Source organism: Impatiens glandulifera, chromosome 4 (assembly GCF_907164915.1).
Source record: "Impatiens glandulifera chromosome 4, dImpGla2.1, whole genome shotgun sequence".
NCBI lineage: Eukaryota > Viridiplantae > Streptophyta > Magnoliopsida > Ericales > Balsaminaceae > Impatiens > Impatiens glandulifera.
In genome coordinates, this window is record NC_061865.1 from 60,296,081 (window position 1) to 60,321,349 (window position 25,269).

General features: G+C 27.5%; 2 protein-coding genes and 1 non-coding gene across 3 annotated transcripts; 1 reads left to right on the forward strand and 2 right to left on the reverse strand.

The window, feature by feature from the left end:
- Nucleotides 1-664: 664 nt before the first annotated feature.
- On the reverse strand, nt 665-2,222 carry LOC124936799 (transcription factor BEE 3-like). The gene is made up of 6 exons (XM_047477327.1): nt 1,756-2,222; nt 1,531-1,653; nt 1,347-1,412; nt 1,193-1,261; nt 1,034-1,111; nt 665-944 (listed from the first exon to the last, which is right to left on the reverse strand). Exons 1-6 carry the CDS (start codon nt 2,131-2,133, stop codon nt 798-800), a joined length of 861 nt encoding a protein of 286 aa, XP_047333283.1. The 5' UTR covers nt 2,134-2,222; the 3' UTR covers nt 665-797.
- Nucleotides 2,223-5,636: 3,414 nt separating this feature from the next.
- On the forward strand, nt 5,637-5,710 carry TRNAN-GUU. The gene has a single exon. It is a non-coding gene; the product is annotated as a tRNA-Asn (tRNA).
- Nucleotides 5,711-21,172: 15,462 nt separating this feature from the next.
- On the reverse strand, nt 21,173-22,479 carry LOC124936989. Its single transcript, XM_047477517.1, has 3 exons — nt 21,622-22,479; nt 21,464-21,541; nt 21,173-21,394 (listed from the first exon to the last, which is right to left on the reverse strand). The coding sequence occupies exons 1-3, from the start codon at nt 22,309-22,311 to the stop codon at nt 21,374-21,376; spliced, it is 789 nt and encodes a 262-aa protein (XP_047333473.1). The 5' UTR covers nt 22,312-22,479; the 3' UTR covers nt 21,173-21,373.
- Between the last annotated feature and the right edge of the window lie 2,790 nt (nt 22,480-25,269).

Here is a 25,269-nt window from a genome sequence, read left to right on the forward strand (position 1 = left end):
AACTTGTTTTGAGTTCAAACTCAGGACCTCAGAAAGGTTAGGGTATCCACTTTCTTTTAACCGCTAGACTAAAAAAAGAGATTTGTTAAAAATTTATAATACAGTGATAATGCAATTTCATTTGACAAATAAATTGGAGATCATTGGTAGGATAAACAAGAGTTCTATTCTATTCAAGTTCCCTTCATTATCATTAGAACATATTTTTATTTTTATTTTAAGAAAACTCATTCTATACAATATTATTTTAAGAGGGTAAAATGTAGCTCTCTAGATGAATTCTTTACAACACATATACATGAAGCAAGTGTTAAATCATTAGTTATTTAGTCTAATCATCCAACTTTAATATGAAAGAAACTATTATAAGTGATGGACAAGGCATGTGATTACCCAATTTCATCTCACCCTCCATCACTAATTGCATTCCACCTTTTCCAACACTATATTAATGGCTTCTGCTGTGTATGAGATCATAATTTACTAGTCCAATCAATCAAGATTATGTCTGATCTTTTGTTATCGATAAACAAATATTAGATAATTAATTAATCCCGAACATTTAACTAGCATATATCACGCGCAATTCAAATGAAAACCTTAATTAACCAATTTCCCATATATATATTTGTGATGATTGATATATAAAGTGTAAATGGATTGAAGAAAATAAAAATTGCTAAAAAGGAAAAGATGGGTGTTGGGTAGGGTAGGGACATGTTTGGTGTATGAATTACAATTAGGGTTGGAAGATGAAACATCTTCTCCTTATCATATGGGAGGATTGTGGTGATTAATTAATTTGTAGGATAACTTCCAAAACAAAGGTCAAACAGACCCTGTTGTTGGCTAGAGGGTAACCCTTGAATTTGATCATGCCCTAATTGATCTCCTTGCCTTGCAATTCTCTGCTGTAATTTTTGTACCTCTATTGCCTTTGCCCTCTGCAGTATATTAATTATAATTTAATTATAACTAATTAATTAATCTTCTTAATACATTTTTTTAAAATAATAATCCAAAAGCACCTCACCTGCATTTCTTCTAATGCATCTGTCTCCGAGTTGAAATCGTAATATGTACTCGCAGCCGTGAGTTTCATCGATAGAAACTGAAAAATAAATTAATTAAAAACTTTCAATATATTTAATTATTAGTAATTAAAAAGAAATTAATTAATATTGTTATTCACCTCAACTTGATTTTGCAAAGATTGAACATAGTTAATGATCTCATCCAACATTACAGCCATGCCCATAGTCTGCAATTCAATTAATAATTTAAGATAATATTTATAATTAATTATTTATTCATCAAATAAATAAATAAATTGTCATATTATATACTTTGTAACATCCAGGCACAATGTCTTGAAGGCACCTCAATCTATCATTGATTTTTTCTCTTCTAACCTGAAAAATGAAAACCCATTACAATTTTTATACATATTTACATTATTACATAGAAGATTAATATATAAATATATATTTATTAAAATAGAACAATTAATAAAATAAATTAATTAATTACCCTTTCTGCTAAACTATGACTATCAGTTGCCTGTCCTCTTTTAGCTCTCACATGCACAACCTCCTTTGCCTTCTTCTCTTCTTCCTTCTCACTGTTCTTCATTCTCTTCCCTTTTCCAAAGCTCTGTTATACCATATAATAAAAAAAGATGGTTAATTTATAATGTCTTCATAGAATAAAACAGATCAGGAATTCTGGGTCGGCCGGAATCGGAAAAAAGATTACATTTTTCCGGCTAGCTCCGGTTTCTGAAACTGGAGGAGACGAGTCGCCGCAACTGCTCTCTGTAAGATCGGACATCCTTCTCTTCTTGCATTCTTGGACATCAGGCCGGCAAGAAAACGTGGTGGGTACGTTCTTTATCTCTTCTGACCGGAAAGTCGCCGGAAAATTGGAATCCATGTTTCCCGGAGAGAAGAAATGATCGGTGGGGAATCCGATTAGGTTTTGAAAGTTGAGAGATGAGTTTTCGATGGAGGAAGGGATGGGATTAAAGATTAGGTCTGGGAATTGGGTGATTGATGATTCCATGTTTGGTTCGAGATCGAGGAGAGAGAAAAGTGGTCGGAATGTGGTCTGAAAGTCTGATAAGAATCTGGCCATAGAGAGGTGTTACAGGTAATTGTGGAAGTGGGATGAAGATGAAGTGCCAGCTATTTATGCGCCTTTTATTGCTTGCCATATATATATACAAACTCTTATAAATATTTTTATCTTTTTTCCTGTTATAGAAAAGTCTTGAAGTTTATTGTTATCTTTTACGAGTAATCTCTTGAATTATTTTCTTATTTATAAACATTTTCAGTCCAAATACTTTTATTAAATTGTGATATTTAGTCTCTTAAATATTACTTTATTTTCATTTGAGTTATTGAATTTAGGGATTAAATATTTAAAGGGTTAACCTAAAAGATTAAATTTGAAATACCGAATTGAAAAATTAGATTAGTTATTTTGTATTGGATTAGAATTGTCCAAACAAATATTTTTCAAATTGGTTTTTTACTCTATTATATTTTACTAAAATATATTATTTTTCTCTAAAATGTATTTTTTAACCATCAAATTTATGTTTAGTGGGTCAAAATATTTTAAATTAAAAATATACTTCATTCATTCTATTAACAAATTAGTGGTTTTTTATAGTACAAATAAAATATTATTATAAATAAAAAATTTAATCATAATAAAATGTATTAATATAAGTTTTAAATTTAATAATATTTTTTTTTTCAAAATTAAGTGATTTAAAAATAGAGAGAAGTATTAAACAATAACTAAAAAAAATTAATAAAAATTATTAAATTGCATTACCATACACAATGATAAATATAATTTGAATTTAATATGACTAGGGTAAAACAAATTAAATTTAGCTATTTATTTATTCTTAACGAATATAAAACTAATTAAATTTGAGAGTTTTCGTTTTTATAAAACTAAATTGGTTAAATAACATAGTTTAATAAGAAAAAAAATCATTTTATTGATAAAAATTGATTTTATGGACCAAAATGTTACAAATTCGATTACAGATTTTATATCCCAACTTAAATCGCTTTGAAATCGAAATGATTGTAGAACACAGCCCATCTAGACAACTTTAGGAGATTAAATAAAGAAAGTAAAGTTTAGGGGTTTATATCACAATTGAAAAATAGAATTGATTTATGAGATTTCTTTTATTAAATATAAAAATGAGAAAAGTGAGCCACTTTCAAGAGGCCACGTGGAAACTCAAGCTTTGTTCCCCTTGTTGGACCCACAATCAGGGGGATATATCCAATGACATGGACCCAAATTTATTTATTAATTATTTGTTTATTTTATAATTGGAAGTATGTGAGTATGGGCTCACTCTCCATTACAAGGTGCCTTTAACATATATAAATATTATTTTATTAATTATATTTTTAATTGAAGATGATTTATGTGCTCTTATTTTAACTTTCTTTTCTTGCCATGAAGATCTCCAAAAGATTGAAAAGGGATCTAGTCAGGTTCATGAATTAGGAAATTAATTTCCTAAGAGGCTTTTATCTTTAATTATCACTTGAAAAAAAAATAGATGGGTGAAATGAATCTCACATAGTATAATAAGAGAAGTTAGACAATTTTCTTCCATCAAATATTCACATCAATTTCACAACTTTATTAAAGAATAAACCAATAAATTGATTGTGTTATTTTTCTTATAAATCAAATGCGTACTTTAATCTTAAATCATACATTTTGACGATAAAAAATAAATAAAAAGTTGCATACTTTTAACATAAGTCTTTAGGTTTATGAGTTAATTGAAGTTATTTTTAGATATTTATTCCTATATACAAGTACTGAAAAACTAGGTTAATTAGAACAAATATATATTTAAATAATAGTCAATTTTAGTTAAGAGTTATTTGAGTATTAATTTGAAATACATTCCAATGGAAGCGAGAGGTTATTGTTGCGAGATGTCATGCTAATTTTTCTTAATTCCAAAAAAAAAGTATTAATTTGAAATACCCAAACCCAACCAATTACTATATTATATTCCAATGTTAAGTGAATTAACAATCAAATTTGTTTTAAAGGGAAAAAAATATTTTAAATTTTGGATAGAAAAATAAATGATAGAATATTAGTAAATATGAGAATGTTAAAATTTAATTTGCATTGACTAATGAGTCCACTGCCAGCTACAAAAATGAAAGGATTGCTATTCAACAGCTACTTGTATGTCATTAAACTGCCATTCAATATTGCAATATATCTAACATCACTTCTTAGCCAAAAAAAAATATCATTAATAGATTATATATGAAATATAAACAAGAGAAAAAAACTTGATTGTTTCATAGATTGTGATATGAAAATTTCATAGGACATGTATATTGATATATAACTTCATTATTTAGAATTAGGGTGAGTTTAAAAAAAATTAGGACAACTTAAATAAATAAAAAAAAAATTAGAGTGAGTTAAAAAAACTAGAAAAGCAAATAATGATTAAATTGAAAAAAAAAATCAGGCCGATTATGTTTCTATAGTGTTGAAACTTAACGCTAACATATATTTTCGAAAGGTTATTTGAGACTTTTAACTCGGTTCAGATTTGACATTAATTTGAATGAGTCTATAGTTATTTAGGTTATCGGTTTTATGGTGAAATATGTTGTTTGAGGAAATTTTAATAGTCAAAAGTAAGTTTAGAGTGGTTTAAATTCATGACATGAAAATGGAATAATGCATGAGTGGTGTGTGTTTGGCACAAGACATTGCATTTATTCACCTTGAAATTTTTAACCTATGTCCCTAACTCTAAGCTATCAATCCCTTGTTGTGTAATTATTTATTTGAATGCATTTTTATAATTGTTTATTAGATACTTTTAAAATCTATAATATGCGTTGCATGTTAATACATTTGCCAAAAAAAGTGTTCATTTAACTTTTTATTAATATACCAATAAAATAGTTTCTCTAATTTAAACTGTTTTTAAGCAATTTAATTATTTATAATTCATTTTTGTATACATATGCAGAATCTTTCATTCCTCTAAAGGGAAGTAACAACAAGAGACTAGCATTGAGATTTGATTGTGCATTTTCCCGAGAAGCCTTCATTTAATGCCTAATAAAGTACAGACCAATCTTAGTTATGGTGTTTGAATTTTGAGGCGTGGAGAAGTTCGAACGGGTATACTTATTACGTATCGATCCGTATAATTATTTTTAATGTTTAGTTATTGTAAAACTCTATCGTTTGTTTTCCTTTTTAATGAATATTGGTCTTTATTCGGTAGTAAAACTCTATCGTTTGTTTTCCTTTTTAATGAATATTGGTCTTTGTTCAGTAGCCGAATTAGTAATTAAGATATTATTTAGTTTGATAAATAAATTAATTTATCGATGAATAAAATGTAAAAATGAGTTTGGAAATGTTTATTCGTGAGTTTGAGAATGTTTTCATAATTTATTTAATTTATTATGTTGATTATTGTGGGACTTAGATAGCGGTAGATTTTGTTTAATAAATTTCTATGTTATACACAAAAATATTTCTGTACTTTAATCTTTTAAAAATAAATGAAAATATGAAATAATATATATTTATAAACAAAAGCTGGAATAGCTCAGTTGGTTAGAGCGTGTGGCTGTTAACCACAAGGTCGGAGGTTCAAGCCCTCCTTCTAGCGATTTTTTTTACCTTAATCAAAATCAATTAGAATATAAATCCTCTAATACTATTACATGATGAAAATGGTTTTTATATGTAAAACATTCAATCTTCAATTGGGTTTTTGTTTCAATATACTTTTAATATTGACTTCATATTCTAAGAAGAAACTATGATATGGTTTTATATGGGTCAAACATTCAATCTTCAATTGGGCTTTTGTTTCAATATATACTTTTAATATTGACTTCATATTTTAAGAAGAAAAAAATATGATAGGGTTCTTTTATGGGTCAAACACCTTGTTAAAATACATACTTTTAATATTGAATTCATATTTAAGAATAAACTATCATATATTTAGTCCATTTTAAAACACTTTTTGGGAGCTGAATCTTGACTAATGTCTTTATGAGTTTAGATTAAAAAAATACTGTCCATAAAACATTTGGAAATGTTGTTTTGTTTGTTCAATATCTCATTTGATGTTAATTTATTGAATAATGTTCATTTTAAAACCTTACTTTAAGTTTGTTATTTAATATAAGTTAAATAAACTTAATATTGTAGGTTAAATAAAGAATTAAAAACCGAGAAGAAAAGAGAGCCTCCCTAGTTATTGATATAGGGAAGTAGAATGTCGCGACTCCAAACGAAAGTGAAAGTGAAAACTAAGGTATTATAAGAATATGAAAAATGTAACTCCCATGTGCTTTTTTTTTTTCTTTCTGTTATATACTCATTTCATTAATATTATTGTATTTGACCATATAAATATACACATATATATTATCAATTTGTTGATAATAAAGTCCCTTAAAACTTACTTCTTGGATTCAATGAAAAATGACTCTAAAATTCTCTGAAAACATTGTGTTTACAAAAAGAAAAAGTCAATTGGATGGACTTCTAAAGAATATTGTTTAGGCCAAGACCCATGAGAGCATTATTGAATAATATAAAATGAAATCAAAGACATTTTTATTTGATTTCATTGGCCACAAATTAACTAATTGCCTATTTTTCTTTACATTTTTTCATTTAATTTAGTTTTGTATTGGTTGGTCAAACACCCCTTTATGATTTGTTTAAGGATAGGATTTTTACATTAGTTTAGCAACAAATTGCATCATTGAAGTGTTTGATGGGTTTGATTTCCTATTTAAAACTTAAAGTTTGGTGGGTTTTGATTACATAAATTCAATATGAAAATTCAATAAATTTCAAAACACTTAAGAGGATGGTTTTTATTTAGATTCGGTTATTTTCTTTATAATAAACTCATATTTATGTTTGAAATATTTTAGTTTATGACACTAATAGAGATAATTATTTACTTTTTAGATTGAATTATGAGTTACCATTTAGTGGACTATCTTCTTCATGTGAGAAAATGTTTATTTGGAAAGCTATTTTTTTTTTTTTTTATATTTTCATTGTTCAATAATATGTGCAGATGTCACATTGAAAATAGGATGAAACAATATCATGAATGTGGTGGTGTTAGTTTGAGAATAAATTTGACAAAAAAATATTTATTATAAAGTTTGAGTGTTTAATTAAGAATATTTTTGAAAAAATTATTTTATTATATTCGAAGAATAACTTATTTATTTTTTTAGTTTAAAAACTAGTATTACATTTCAACTTAAAATATTAGAAGTCAGAATTGAACTCGTAATTTTTTTTATCTTTTAAGTACTAATTTTTATCAATTTTAATAGATTCAAACTTTGATTAGTAAGAATAAATCAATCTTTCAATTAAAGTAGCTATCAACGAATGAATTCTTTATCATTGACCTATCACAATCAATTGTTCATATAAATTATTTTATATATAGTTTTTTTTTTTTAAACTTCGTAATATTTAGTTAAACCACTCTTAACACTTAAACTACTATATTAAATTAAATGTTATTATATATAGTCTTATTTATATTTTTTAATGTGACATATTTTTTTTTATTCATATTACTACAAAACATTATAAAAAAAAAAAACAAATACATATGATAAAATTTGTCTTAAATTGATCTTACATCTAAACAATACAATAACAACATTTATCAACAACCATCACACAAATTAATACCTCAAAACTCAAATCAATCATGAAAATCAGAATCAATTTTTCAATAATTTTTCAAATATAATTTACATCAATATTAAGCACTCGGTTTCCTAGCACTTTTGAATATTAATGACTTTTTGCTCTCATGTTGTTTGGTGTAATTTGAACTGTCTCATTTATAAAATGATATTTAATCTCAAAAGAACCCTATAGAATGCCAAAAGCATTATCTAATTACGGTATTGTGAACTCTTTTTTGAACCAATATAATCAAATCAATATAACCGATTTAGTTTATAACTTGTATAAACTTTTTAAGTTGCTTAAAACTAATTTAGTTTTAACTAAAATTAAACGTATATAATATTAAAATAGTCACAAAAGCTGGAATGTTCAATTTTATTATTATTTTAAACCAGATTCATTTTAATTAATTAAAGAAAAAGACATTTTAAACAAACTGTGCCAAAAGAAATTAAAGTACAATATAAATATAAAATTTATTTTTTATTTTTAATATACATACACATTTAAAAAAAATTAAGTACAATATAAAGCCTAATTCATATCATATGTAAGTTTATAGTTACAACATTAATGTTAGTCAACTAACTATTATAGTAATATTTTGTTAATATTTATAGGAATATTTTGTTAATAATATTGTGTGTTGTTACTATTATAATATATTCTTATACTGGTATATAATTTTGTATGATATTTTATACAACACTTGACTATATTAACAAATACTGAAATAATTATTTATTTTTATTTGTCAGAAGTTAGTACGACCTCTTAATCTTAACTTTTATTTTTATTTAATTTAATTTAATGTTTTCTAAACAATAATTTAATTTGTAATTTTTTTAAAAGCTACTCCCTCTAATCACTCCATTAACGGCAACAATATATTGATATTTTAATACTTCGTGAAGTCTTAGGTTCGAGCCCGGTTCGAGCCCGTTAGACGATAAATTTTGCGTCTAGTTAAATGGTTACGTGAGTTTACGGATTATGTGTTTAACCCGCGGAGATTAATCGCACTTCAACGGAAAAACATCACCAAACATTAAAAAGAAGAAGCTTAATGTGTTAATTTATATAAACATAAGATTTGATATCTAATAAACTAATGAATCCTCTATATACTTGTGAACTAGGGCACACTATATGATTTAATAAATAAATTAATTTGTGAGTGAAAAAAGAAAGCCCATGTATTTAAATAAATGTATGGAATATTAAATTCATTTTTCTTTATTAGTAACCTCTTAAATTGAAGGGCTTATATGTACTAAATATGATGATAATTATAATTTGTTTTCCAAATTTTGATTTGAATTATTCTGTTAGGTACATTTTTTCTTTGCACGTGTAGTTGATCAAGAATGAGGCGTATATAATATTTATGTTTTTTGTCCCGATTATTTTTAATTATACTCACAACACTGATAAGCATAATTAAATATATAACATTACTAATATATTTATTTATTTTTATAATTTATAAGAGTTTTAAGTTTATTTATGTATAACAATATATATAATATTAAAAAAAAATCATTTATAAAATTTATCAAATAACTTTTATTTTGAAATCAAACGAGACAGGAATGATAGTAAAAAAAAATTTCAAAATAGAATGGACCGGAATGCTAACCACATTATTTGCCTCGTTGTCATCCATAGTAAGCTAACCTAACCTAATTTAAAAATAAATCCCGTATATGAAACTAAGAATGATCCTTAAAATGCATTTCAAATGAGCCTTTGCCATTTCCTTTTTCCTCTTTAACTTGTACACCTCCATTTGCAAAATTTTGCCAATCTCTCCTCCCTCCCCTCTCTAACTCATTTCCATGGAGGTTAATGTCTGCATAGATTTCCAAACCTACAACACAAATCCTCGAATTTCATTCTCTTCTTACCTTAATGAAATCGAAACCAACAAATCTTCAAATCTCAAAGATTTCATCATTCAACCAAACGACATCGATTTTGATTTCAACATCCCTGAAATCAGCGTAAATGAGTTGTCTCCCGCCGACGAGCTTTTCTCCGACGGCCGGATCAAACCCATGCCATTCTTTACCCCCACAGAACAACGTCGTCCTCTTAGCCTCTCTGAAATTGATGAAACCAAGATCCTCATGGAGCAAAGCCCCAAAAGAGACCCGATGCCCGAATTAGCAACTAAACGAACGCCATTAAAGTTTAACTATGATAGTACCCACAAAAAGTCGTCGCCTTTTTGTTCATTGTCTTTTCTACGGAGAAGCAAACCAATTGGGTCACTTTCGAATGGAAAACAGAGACAGGAGAAACCGGCAAGGAAAATTCTGATGAATAAAGAATATGTAAATGGAGTTCGGGTCAACCCGGTTCTTAATTTGTCAATGGTTCCTAAAAGTTCCAAAAAGAAACTAAGCTTTTGGTCTTTTTGGATTTGTCTAAAGTGAGTGAAAAGGACAAGAAGTTAGTTATTGTCTGAAATGTTTCTAAAAATAACATGCCAACTATTTTTCTTTTTGGCTAAATGGCCTATTTTAATGTTTTCTTACTTAATAAGATGTGTACTTAAATTTGGTGCATGTTGTTAAATTGTCATATTATTTCCTAAACTTTTATTTTGCATATATGTTGTGTTGAGGTCAACATAGTTGACACTACATTTTTTTAGACTATTTGTTTTTATAGAAAATGTTAGTTTCTCATATTATCATTATAATCACAATTATTTCTACACATTATTGAAATAAAAATTACATATAATTTGGTTTGCACTTATTATATATGAAAAGATATTAATGAACTTTTTTAACGTAAATTTATGAAGTTGTAAATAATGTAATCGTTACTAAATAAAATTTGTAAACTAAATAATATTTGTTAAATCGTACATTAATCAAATACTTTTTTTTAAGTATGCTAGGTAACAATGAAAATAGAATTGAGATTGGAAACAACGAAATTGATTTGTTAATATTCAAGAAATAAACAACAAAATTGTTTCGGTCAATGTATTAGAGGCCTTACAGTGGCAAATAATGTTTTTTTTTGTTCTACATTATCTAGTGAAGATAATGTACTGTTTTCTCTACTTGCCATTTTCATATTATACAACTATGAATAAGATGAAATTTGGTCTTGTTTAATCCACCGTTATTTACCTTACATATATGTCGACGGGGTTTGTATATATATATATATGTTAGTTTACCTAATAACATAATAATTGCACTTGTTTTGAAGTAAATCTTGTGTTTTCTTTTAAGAGATAATATAATTGTGTGGAAAAGTTGTTGATGGTGAAATTTGTTGGCACTTATAGCAAGAGGGTGTCTATGTTCTGGAGGGAAAATGTTACTAATGTCATAGCTGTGACTGATACTAATGGTATATGCAGTAAAACTCTGAACGAGAGTGGAGTCTTTACAAGTGATTGTAAGTCTTTTAAAACAATTTGTTTTATTTTATTTTAAAATATATATATATATATATATAAACTTTTGGTAACAAAAATAAAAAAAGGTTTTTGTGCATAGATAAAAACATCCATGAAATAAAAAAGTCTTGTTGATGAAGATCCTACGAGGTTAAGCTAGATAACCATGATTGTCATAGTGGCCCAAAAGTTGACAAACTCCAGTTTTTGAACAATGTAAGTTCCGTTTTATCTGATTCCTCCTTCATGTGGGCCTTTTTTATGAGTTGAAAACTAAAATTATTGTGTTTGTCAGCTGCCGAATCTATTCGATTATAGGGGAATTTGTCTCAGTTTACCAAAAGGATCTTATAGAGTTGGTAATTATTGGAGTCTTTAATATTAAAGAAAATGAAAGAATAGTTATTGGTGGTGGTGTCAAGTGTAAAAAAAGGTATAATATAAAAGTAAAATTTTCTTGTTGTTGTGGAGGACAGTTATGGTTGAAGAGTTGACTACGAAATGGGTTCTCAAACGATTGCTCACACTTGGTTGTTGGAATCTATTTGGTTATTGGAATCTATTGTTGTTTGTTAGTTGCAGTTTCCTTAAAATTTATTTTTTCTGATTTTCATCTTATAACACACCTTGGAGATCTCTTATGAATCATGATCGTTTAAATAATTAAAATATAAAAGATAAGGAAAAACAACATAACAAAAAGAACATTCAAAAAAGAAAGTTTGAAATTTTACAAAGTAAAACTTAATTATTATATTTTGTATTGTTATTTTAAAATTATTAATTATATATTTTTTTATACAAAATATTATGTTACTATTGTTAATTAATATATATATATATATTTAAATATTGTTAAATAAAAAAAATTCACAAGTGTTTACGTTCTCAGATAAAGCGCACTCCACTTGTCTTAATATTTTCAGGTGAAACGCTCTCAAGTGAAGCGCGTTTCACCTATCTTAATTCTCTAAGTGAAGCGTGCTTTCAGGTGAAGTGTCGCTGCTTTACTCTTTCAGGTGAAGGGCGTTTCACTTATCTTAATGCTCTAAGTGAAGTGAACTCACATAAGAAGTGTGTTTCACCCGTCGCTGATTTACTCTTTCAAATGAAGCGCTCTTAGGTGAAATGCATTTCAACTATCTTAACTCTTTAAGTGAAGCGCGCTCTCAGGTGAAACGCAATTCACTTGTCGCTGCTTTACTCTTTCAGGTGAAACGCACTCTCGTTTCACTTGTCTTAACGCTCTAAATGAAGTGAGCTCTCAGATGTAGCGCACTTCACTTGTCGTTGTTTTACTCTTTCAAGTGAAGCGCAATCTCTTGTGAAGTATGTCTTAATGCTCTAATTGAAGCGCACTTTTAGGTGAAGCGTGCTTCACTTGCCGCTATTTTACTCTTTTAGGTGAAGCGCTCTTAGGTGAAGCTGTTGTAGCTTTACTCTTTCAGGTGAAGCGTGCTTTCAGATGAAGCATGATTGTCTTTATGCTCTAAGAGAAGCGCGCTTCACTTGTCGCTATTTTACTCTTTTAGGTGAAGCGCGTTCTCAGTTGAAGTTGTCGTTGTTTTACTCGCTTCACCTGTTTTAATGCTCTAAGTGAAGCGCACTCTTAGGTGAAGCATTGTTTTACTTTTCACTCTTTCAGGTGAATTGCGCTCTACGTGTCTTAACGCTCTAAGGTTAACATTTCACAAAAATTGGAGATGCGGAAGATCATATCCGTACCTCTCGCATGCAAAGCAAGCGCTCTACCATTTGAGTTACATCCCTTTTAATTTATTTTCTAATAATTTTATTGGTGTAACTAAGAACAACATTTATCAATCAAATAACAGGAACACATATTTTATTACACAATTTCTCCACAAGCGTCTAATTCACAGCACGCACACACAATGGTCATAACCCTTGTTTCAATTGATAATAATGAATTTCAACAAGTAACAATCACTCTTCCAAAAATGAACTCAATATAAGAGATTGTTTGGGGCAAGGAACGATATACAAAACAAAATGTGTTTTCTTTAACACCCATCAATCCCCACAACTGACAATAAATTTATCTACTTATTGAGTTTGAAGTACAAGCTAATAGTAAGCACACAGACCACAATAATGGAGTCAATAATCCACTTGTTTCTGCTCATTTATCGTGACATGTTTGTTAATATTTTCTTGCTCTTGTTTATGTTGTTATCAACGTCACGAAGCTGCAACCAACCAACCTTGACCACATTTAAACAAAATGTAAATGAGTAAATACTAAGAAAACTGAATATTAGTAAAACTGAACAAGCTTGATAGTTACAAAGAAAATCAAAATAGGATTTCGTTCAAATAATGTTGAAAGCGTATCATTTTTGTGAGTTACCGAACTTGTTTTCGAAAAAAAAAATGAAGTAGAACAACTTTGATTAAAGTTCGTGAATCATCTAGTGCAAAAATCTTGAAACTATCAGCCATTTCGGAATATTTTATTTGCATGTCTGGTATATCCTAATTCCATTCCCCTACTACATGGTAAAATCTCCCATGATATATTTTATTACAAATTTGGAAATTATGTAGGTGAAAGATTGTGAAAGATGATATGAAAGAGTTGGAAAATATTCTGGTCAAGTTTTTTATATAATTTTTTTTTGACGAACTCAATTAAAATTTGGAAATAAAACAACGTCGTTGTTTTATGACAGTACAATGGGAAAAGACAAATTGGCCAAAGAAGATCCAGACTAATTTTGTTTTTTATGTTGAGTTACATGAGAATTTTTATTTGATTATTAAAAAAATTTGTTTGATTAAAAACAAATTTATTTAAATTTTTAATTAGTTGGATTATTATAATGTACTCTTATATTTAAATTTTATAAAACTAAAAAGAGATATTTTAATTAATTAGTTATTGAATTGTTGAAAATAAAAATAATATGATATAGTTTTTAGTGTAAAAAAAATAAACTCTTTATAGTAGTCTATTTGGTAGGTTTTGTTTTTGTACATAATTGATTATATTTAATTAATTTAGTTTTATCTTTAGAAAATATTAGATTTAATTTGATCTCCTATTTGTCATTTGTTGAATTTAGGATAGGATTAGACATGTTGTAAGAGGTTTATGTCAAGAGTTCTTAGATCTTATTTTTATTAAAAGTAGTTTATCAAAATCAAAGTGAAAAGTTATGTTTATGAATACATAATGTACATGTTATTATTGGAAAAAAATGGGTTGGATAGTTGGTTATAAGAAAATGATAGATTATCCAAATTTATTTTGTTTATTCAAAGTTAATTAGTGTTACTTGGATTTTTTTTCTTTTTCTTTCTTGGTTGACTAATTTAAAATATTAAATGGTTGATTGATAAAATATTTATGGGATTATGTGAATATTAATATAATATTATAAAATAAAACTGTAAGTGTGATATAATAAATTAAGTATATTGTTTGTAAAATATATAAAAAAATTATTCACTTTTTATTTAAAAAAGTTGAATCAATCCAAATCACATTTTTCATATCAAACAAAATTCAAAATTAATTTTTACTTTTTATTTTATTATACTTTGACAATTATCAAAAAGTGATTGTAACCAAAATATTAGTTTTCAAATAATTAATCTAACATGTCAAGCTATATAAAAATATAAGTTTTATATGTTAAAGTTATATGGTTTAAAATAAAATATATAGATAAAAAAAAACATATTTGTCATTGTAATAAGTGATTAAAAAAACATTTTTTATATTTGATTTTATTTTGTTATTACTGTTTTTAATTTTATTTGTTATTACTGTTTTTAATTTGATTTGTTTAGTATAAATCATTTTATTTTCATTAATTAATGTTCATAAATAAATAATTAAATATGATTAAATATATTTTTTTAATAAATATATATACATACATATATAAATATGTATATTTAAGAAGTATGTTATCTATTAAAATATAATAATAATAATAAAATTTAAGGGGAGAGTAAGGGACAATGGTGAGCTAGATAGAAGATCTAAAAGGTGAACTTTCATTTCTCAATTTTCATTTTCCTTATTGGGCTTAAATGATAATCCAAGAAACCAATCAAAAAATAAAAATTAATAATCTTCCTTGTCTATTATTCTTAAGCCTTTGTAAATAAATACACATCCCTTTGTATGGAACTGTGATTTCTTACTCAACAAATATTTTTCACCAATGAAGTAGGTATTCACTATGTACAAGACTGATAGTGCCAAGAACATGAAAAGGGAAAATTGTGAATCAAGATGACTTTCAAAAATAAAAGTAATGAAAGTATCTAACAATCTTAACGAGCTTCAATCTATCCCGGTTCACTAAACCACGAAATAGAACTCACCTCTTATCGATTGAATAAAGTTCAATTTTGAAATCAATAAATCGATAAAGCGTTTATAGTTGGAACATTTGTCGATACGGAACCATTTGGGAAGGTTAATCCCTTCATGGCCGAATCTATTACAACCTCGATTTCAACATAGGGATGTTTGATGATTTTAGTTTGGTTATTAAATATTGTAATAAATTATTTATTGTGTTGAATTGATAAATAATTAATATTTTCCTAAAATAAAAATATTCTTAGAACTTTAAATTATTTAATTATATAAATGTTCAAACATCTTGACTGTTATTTTTTTTTTAAAAAATGTTTTAATAATAACATTTTCAGTTGAAAATCCATATATAATCCTTATATTGCAATATCATTTCCCCTCTTTATTTGTACACAACTTTGCATCATTTTAACAACCTCTCTCTCCCCAACTCTTTCCATAGACATAGATTTATCAAGCTTCATGATGAGTTCAAATCCTAAAATCTCATTCTCTGAATATCTTAATGAAACCGAAACCAATGAATCTTCAAATCTCAAAGTTTCAATCCTTCAACCAGACAACTCCGATTTCGATTTCTGCATCCCTGAAATCAACCCAAATGATTTGTCTCCGGCCGACGAGCTTTTCTCCGACGGACGGATCCTACCCTTGCCATTACGCAACTCCATAGAAAGACGCCGTATCATCTCCGAAAATGATCAAACCAGAGTAGAGAACCTCATGGAACAAAGCCCAGAAAGAGAACATACTGCAGTAGCTAATAATCAGTACACGGCATTGAAGTTTATAAAGAAATCATTTATTTGGTCATTTTCTTTTCTATTCAAAAACAGTTCAATCGAATCTGAATCTGGGTCTAGGTCTGGGTTTGGGTCTGGGGATTTTAATGAAAGTCAGAGTCAGCCAAATCCGATGAAAAGGAAATCTCAAGTGAAGAAACAATATGAAAATGGAATTCGGGTCAACCCGATTCTTAATTTGTCTCCGTATCCGGATAGTGCGAAGGAGTCAGGGTCATATTTTAATGAAAGAAAGAGTCAGCCAAATCCGGTGAAATTGAAATCTCAAATGAAGAAACAATATGAAAATGGAATTCGGGTCAACCCGATTCTTGATTTGTCTCTGTATTCGGATAGTCCGAAGGAGTCAGGGCTGTATTCGGATAGTCCGAAGGAGTCAGGGCTGTATTCGGATAGTCCGAAGGAGTCAGGGTCATATTTGAATGAAAGACTGAGTCAGCCAAATCCGGTGGAAATGAAATCTCCAGTGAAGAAACAATATGGTAATGGAATTCGGGTCAACCCGATTCTTAATTTGCCTAAGAGGACACTTAATTTTTTCTCTAAGTTTGGAAAGAACAAGAATATGAGTGATTGTAAAGCATGTTTGTAAAAATAACATGCCCAATATTTTCTTAATTAACTAGACTTTTTATTAATTTGATGAATAATTTTATTTTTGCATAAGTTCACCAATCAAAAATAAGTTTCATTCGTCCATTCAATAAGAGGTTTTAGGTTTTTTTTAAAATACTGAATTTTACGATCTTCTGAATTTTACAATTCTTCTAAGTCTTTGTTTTTCGCACCGTGACCTACACAAAATACAATCGCACTGTTACACATAATATTTTTCTCTAATTCCATATTAATAACCCTTTAAATCAGAATTAGATATTCCAAATAATTTAAGTCAATTTATTTTGTTAGAATTTTATTTTGGTTTCACGACAAGAAATTATAAATTATATAAAATAATTAAATAATAATTTAAAAAATTAATCAAACTTATAATATATAATAATATATTAATTAAATTTTTATAGTTATAATCTTATATTTAAATGATACATTTAATATATTATTAAAAATTATTTGGTACAAATTGTAAGAGATAATGAGTTAATTTTGTTGAGCTAACATTTATTAATAATTGAAGAGCAAACAATTACAAATAATTCATATAATTATTTATTATAAATTGTTGTTTCTGTTTTGAGTTGGTTTTCTTTTGTCTGTATTATCAATTTTTTTTTAGAACAAAGTCGTGCCATACTAATTTCTTTTAAAAAAAGTTTGTCTTCTAATTATATATTTTTTTCTTATAATTGTAAGTACTCATTTATTTCAATTTTGCTTCACTTATATTACAAAGTTATCATAAAATTAAAAATTCTAAAATTACATTAAAATGAATAGATATTTATGTTGATTTTCGTGATAGTTTATGTTATATGCAAAACTGTTTAAATTTAATTTAATATATTTTTAATCATTTTCATTTAAGATTTACAATTATGAGTCTTTAAGTTTTAATTTATTATAAAAATATTGTATAAAGTTGAATATTAAATAATAATTGATAATTTGGTTATAAGAAAATGATAGATTAATTAATTTTGTTTATCTGCAAATAAATAAATTAGAAAAAACAACAATTATACATTTGGATTATTACTTTTTAGTATTGATTGAAAGCGTTTTTTTTCTTGGTTGACTAATTTCAAATATTAGATTGTTGATTCATATAATTAAAAATAAAATACTCATTATATTTTGTTAATATTAATATAATATTATAAAATAAATTTTTATATTATTTTAAAAATAAATCTTTTTTAAAAAGTAAATTTTAAAATTTAATAAGATGTATAAATTGTAACCATTTATAAGTTATAATTATTAAATTTGAAAATTTATAAAAATAATACAAATTCTATATAATTTTATATTTTGAATTTGGTTTTAAAATGTATATTAAGTTAAAAGTATGTTTTTTATGTTTCAATTAATTAAAATAATGCTATTAGTTTTAATTTTTTTTTTATTAAATATATTATTATTTTTTTATAACAATTCATTTCATTTTTATTAATTATTATTGTTTAATCAATATTTATTATTCCAAATTATATATTTTAAATATTTAATTAATATATAATAACTAGTTATAATAAATATTCACATGAATTAATAATTACTTTAAAACAAAAATAAATAATAATCATAATTATATATAAATATTATTATTATTTCATTCAAACTATATTAATAATAATAATTTAAAAATTACATTCGTTACTAAATATATAAATACTATTAGTAATATTATTAAAGTTATATAATATTTAATTATGTTACCCTAATTAATATATATATATATATATATATAAAGCATTGAGATTAATCATATTAAAAATTAAGATAACAAACTGTTTTTATATATCCAATAAAAAATTAAATAATTTGAAAATTTGTGAATTTTGTAAGATTCGACTTTATTGAAATTTTTGTATTGAATTTTTATAATTTGAATAATAATTTGAATAGTTATTTAATCATTTGTTACTTATCAATTATGTTGGTTATTTTTAATATTCTTTTATATTTTTAATACAAATTTATCGAAATTTATATTTAGAATGTACACATCTTTAACATTTAATTTTTTATAATTTGTATGAGTTTAATATATGTAGAGGATGAGTTATTAAATATATGTAGATGTTGAGTTATAATTTGTGAAAATATTTATTGGAGTGACAAATTGTTTGTTGTTTGATTTTTTTTATTGAAAATTTTATTTCTATAAATTGTTTATATAAGTTTAGATATTATATATTTATTTTTATTTATTGATATTATTTATTAATTATTTTTTTATAAATAATGTTCGGTTAGAATAATTGCGAATTTTTTATGATAAAATAATATTTCATTTTTATTATATATATATATATATATATATATATATATATATATATATAATTATAGTAAAGAAAAATTAAAAGATTATGTAAAGCTGATCTAGACTATAGCCCAAAACCACTAGCCATTTTAAAAATAAATAAACTTAGTGAATATATATTTTGAATAAATGTTATTAAATATTTTATGTTTTAAAATATTATCTTATTTAAATTAGTATTTTAATATGATATTTGATAAAATAAAATAAATAAATGTGTTTAAATACAGTCAATTTGACTGAATTTCATTATGAAACTTAAGGGACATGGTGTGAGATAGAAAAACTAAAAAGGGTCTGATCTTCACAACAAAACAATTGTATTTTTTTTTCACAATATTTGTTATTTTTTCTTTTTTATTCATTTCTCAATTTTATTTTCCAAACAAAAGAAAATCCACAATTTTCTTTTTTCTTGTTGGGCTTTTGAGAAACCAAAAATAAATAAGAGTTAATAATCTTTCATTTTTCCTTGTCTATCTTGGTCTTAAAAACTACAAAATCTTATTCTGATTTTAAACCCAATTTAAATAAGCCCATGAAAATAATTCACACTTCTATTTTTTTTTGGTATATATATCATTAATTTTTCTTATTATCTTTATTACTTATAAAATTGATTCATGATTAAAGATAAAAAAAATATGTGAATGAATTATGATTATTTTTTAATGATCATAGACATTGTCAATGAACAATATCTCTATTGAGTTAAATAAAGTCTTTCAGTTCTGATTATTTTAAAAGAAAAGAATTTGAAAAGGAAATTGTTAAATGGGTCTACCTCTTCGGATTTGATTGCCCAAATTATTTTGAATAACCTCTTGTCCTATTTTCAAATTGAAGGCAACAATTGAGTTTAATGAAGTCCGTCAATGAGTAAATGGATCAAATTTATAGACTATTTTAGGTAACACGACTTTAACGTTTTAAGTGAGAATCGAATATGTGATCTGTGGTCTTTTAGACACTGATTTTTATCACTTAAATTATTTATTGAGTTTTTTATAAATTTGTTAAGAAATGATCTTTTATTATAATTATAATAAAAAAATAACTTCAAAATAATATTTATTTATATATATATATATATATATATATATATATATATTGAAAAAGGTTCATATATATATATTAAAAAAATAATTGTTTAAGCAAAACAATAAATCATTAAAATATATATATATAAAAAAAACGGTACAAAATAAATTGTTGAGCTCGTAAATTTATTTAAAAAAACGATTAATAGATTTACTGGATTTTCTGAATTAATCTTAGAAAGCGTCGTAATAATAGTATTATGAATGATACGCACCGGACGACTACAATTATTGAAAGTTCGACGATTTCTCTAAAACTAAATAATTCAAAAAAAATAATTGGGATGGTAACCCAAATATTTAAATCTAACATTATTGATTCAATATAAACTTCCTAACCAATACCAAAAAGAATTAAGCATTACCTAATGAATCTAAATAATACTTACAAAATACCCCAAGTCCTATTATCTATATTTGATATAAAGAATATGATTAAAGATTGATTAGCTTAGGTAAAAAAACAGATAAAAATTAAATTCTGATAAAATTTTAAATTACATTACACAAAATTATGATAACATATTTTTAAATGAAGAAGAGGATTTACCAAAATTTTATTTCCTATGACTTTTTTCTCCTAAAAAATGAAATATTAAAATCGGTTTGTTCTTCCCGGACTTGGCATCGGTGTTAAGAATTAGGGTTCTGGGTTTGATAGTGCCGGTTAGGAACTAGGGTTTGATAAAATAGGAGTGATAGAACTTGTGATGATCACATCTATAACAACATACAAACCCAACAAATAGTAAATCCTTCTAAAATGAATTTGGATTAAAATAGCAGCACTAAATTTAAACCAAAATTCAAACCGAAATTTTTAATGATAAAAAGAAAATTAACTGGAATCCAACCATTAAGATTCATTCATTACAAAAAAACAAAATAACAACAACACAGAGCATTAAAATTCTCAGTCCATCATAATTTCAGAAGAAACCATCCATTTTTTTCTTATTCCTGAACCTGCTCCTCCTGCACCAAGAATTGAAGAAGATTGATTTTCGAAATACCAAATTTACCCCCAAGAAAATGAATTGTTACCTTTCCTGATACAGCCATGTCTGAAACTTTATAATCCTCTCTTGTAATCTCCGTCAACCACAAACCAGGAAAAATTGACTGCAAAATTTTGGAATTTATCAATGAAAATACAGAAACCCATAACAAGTAAGAACAAGATGATTCAAAATTGCTCTTACATTCATCTGGTTTTGAACTATTTTCGACCTCTTTTTGGGTCTCCGAGCTGGTGGATTTCCGGTCATGGCTAGAAAATCGCTCTTAATCTCTTCACGGGACAGGGAAATGGAGAACTTTACCTTAGCTTCTATTTCTTTTTTCGTCCTCGTATTAGCCGCCGGACCTTTGGATCGTGTAGATTTTGATGTTTTCAAGGTGGGATTCTCCGACACATGTGGCGGCGCCGCCGGAGGAGTGAAAATTGGTTTCCGGGACCGGAGATTCCACGGTTTAGCCTGAATTTGTTTTTCCTCGAGCAGGGATAATTTCATTTTATCAGTAGCAAGTTTGAGATCGAAAATGAGCTTCTCTCTAACCTCTTTGATTCCATTTGTATTGCTCAGATCGTTTTTAACCTTCTTAGAACTGGTTTTCATTGGATTGGATTTCTTAGCGGGAACGGGAACGGGAACAAAAGATCCACGGTGGGAATCGGCGGCTGTGATGGCGGAGATGGTTGAAGTTTTGCACGGACCGGAGTACTCGAGGGATTGCGACTCCGATGATAACGATCTGCGATCAGTCTCCGATGAATCGCCGCTTGATTTTCCAGTTACTTTAGTGCATCTGAGAACTCTTTGATTACCCCATTTGAGATGAGGCAATGTAAAGTTATGCAATGATTTTGATCTATCTGAACTCATGGACATCAGTTTTCTCTTCTATATCATGCAATTTAAGATGGGGTTTACCTTAAACTCCGGCGCCGGCGTATCTGAAACTACCGCCGGAGAAATTCCAACGGGAATTCGATTCCGACGGACTGTGACTTGAAGGATTGAGTTTGGGCAGTTTTGAAAGCCACCGAGAAGTATAGAGAGAAGATGGAAGATGCAGAATGAGAGAGAAAGAGAGAGAGTGCGCGGTTTTAACGTTAGCCTGTGTAATGAATTACTATTGCCAGTCTATACATGACTATTTCCAGAAATTAATGTATTTTCTTTTTTTTTGGGTTTGCATTGTAGTGAAAATTGCCTTTTTCTTTGTTACATAAAAACATTTGGTATGACTTCGTACATATCGAAAATTATATTGCATATGACTTAGTTTTATTTCTAATTAAGAAAAATAAAAAAAATGATGTAAATTTTAGATGATTCAAAAATTCATAGTATTATTTTATAAAGAAATTGTTAAATTTTTTATCTTATTCTCATATAGAATTCTTCATTAATTTTGTTCATTAATTCTGTTCATTAATTCTGTCACTATTAATTCTGTCACTAGACATTATACATTTCCCATCTGCTTCCTCAAATTATTTAAAAATCAAAACTTTTAGTCCATTGATCTACATTACAAATCACCAATAAATATTCTAAGGGTCAATTTCATAATTTTGAGTCTCTCAAAAACAACCTTCTTAGGTGAGATTCTAGTTCAAAATGATTTATCAAACCAAAAGAAAGTCATACCCAAGTATAAGTAAGAATTGAGTCACTTCAAAAGAATATGTTAAATATTAAACAATGCTTAATTCATTCAAATATTAGAAGCATATGATTTAGGCAATTCTTGAGGGCACATCCAACAATTGTCAAAGAGTCTTTAAATCAAATTAAAAAACTACAATAGGCAAGTTACATTTAAATTACAATACATAGTAGCGGCAAGAAACCCTATCAATCCAAATGCAAAATAGAGAATTCAAGCCCGAAACTTAATACTTGAATCCACATATACAACCACTGAGTATAGAAATTTTCGTACCTTAAGAAGATCGACGCGTAACCCTAGCCAGTAATAAATATTCCAAAGTTAATTCCACGATCGACGTGTTGTGATATAACGAAGCCTTGAGAGTAACCAAACAAGACGAGGAGTACACAAACTCAAATGGAACCAAGTTTTTGCTTTCTCAAAAGATAAACCTCAAGAATTTGATTAAAATTCAGATGAAATGGGAGAGAAAAAAATGTCTAAAAAATTTGATTGAAATTTAGGTATAGAAAAGAGAGAAAAAAGGAAAGTATTGGAGTAATCTTTCCAATTAGAAAATTTCGGTTCCCATTTTCAGTTGGACCGAATTTTGATTGGTTCAAAAGTAATCGCATTAAAGATAAAAGTTCATTCACCCGTATCGTGGTCGGACCAGTTGAACCGTCGTTCGAACCGCGTATTATTAATTAAATTAGTAATATAAAAAGCTAAAATTTAACAATTCTAATATTATTTTATATCCATAATCCATCACAATTGAGAAATTTGACGAAATAACCCTCATAGCATAGGATAAATAATTTTTTCAAATATAACTTTTTCCCTATGTAAAAAGACCTTATTGCCCTTAAATTAAAAAAAAAACATTTTCTTTTCTCCTTCCCTTCTCCCCTTTAGCCGTTTTCCCTCTCTCTCCACTTTTCATATTTCCAAACACTCCCCGAAGACGACCGATCCAAGCCCCCCTCTCCCCGACGACGATCCAAGCCCACGAAACTCCACCTCTCCCCCGACCCCCAACGACTATCCGAGCCCCCGACGACATATCCGAGCCCCCAGCGACGATCCAAGTAGAATGAAGAACGATCATCGCTGCGAAGAACGATCCAACAAAACCAAGGAAACCGGAATGTCTTCAACATTCAGGTTAGTTTTCTTTGTTTCCGTTGCCTTCGTCGCCTTCGTTGTTTCACCGCTGAAATAGAAGAATGTTTAGGGTTTTGTCGTTTAGAGTCTAGGGTGTAGGTTAGGTCGTGGATGAATGGTTTTAGAGCTTGGTTGATTGGTTTTACGGTGGAATATATATCTGACGAAGGCGATTGTGCATCTGTCGCAGGCGAATGTGCATCTGTCGCAGACGAATGTGCATCTGTCGCAGGTGACATATGCACAGTCGCCTGCGACAGATGCACATTTCCCGCGACAGATGCACAGTCGTCTGCAACAGCCTTCGACAGATGTATTTTAAACCCAAAACGATTCAGTCAGCCTTCGACGATGCATTTTAAGTCTGGTTTTGTTGGATCGTTCTTCGCAGCGATGATCGTCTTTGTTCTGATTGGATCGTCGTCAGGGGTTCGGATATGTCGTCGGGGGCTCGGACAATCGTCGGGGCTCGGGGGAGCGGTGGGGTTTCGTGACTTGGATCGTCTTCGAGGAGAGGTGGTTCGTGGGCTTGGATCGGTCGTCGTCGGGGAGGAGGCAGTTTGGAAATATGAAAAGAGGAGAGAGAGGGAAAACTGAAGGGGAGAAGGGAAGGAGTAAAGAAAGGGACTGTTTTTTTATTATTATTATTATTTAAGGGCAATAAGGTCTTTTTGCATAGAGAAAATGTTATATTTGAAAATTTTATTTAGCCTATGCTAAATTTGGAAATAACCCTCTTATGAGGATTATTTCGTCAAATTTCCCTCACAATTCACAATCATTTTAATAAATTTGGTTGAGAATAATCTCTTTGTGAAATAATTTATTTATTTTTTATTTTGAAAATAAAAAATAAAAATTATTGTAAACGTTAAAATTTTAACTACCCAATTTACAAATTTTAAAATAATTATTTTGAATAAATAAACTCAAAATCCAAAACATGATTAAATAATTAATTGGGATAATTATTGTAATAATTAAATCTCTTAAATAAAATAATGGCTAAGAAAAATAAATAA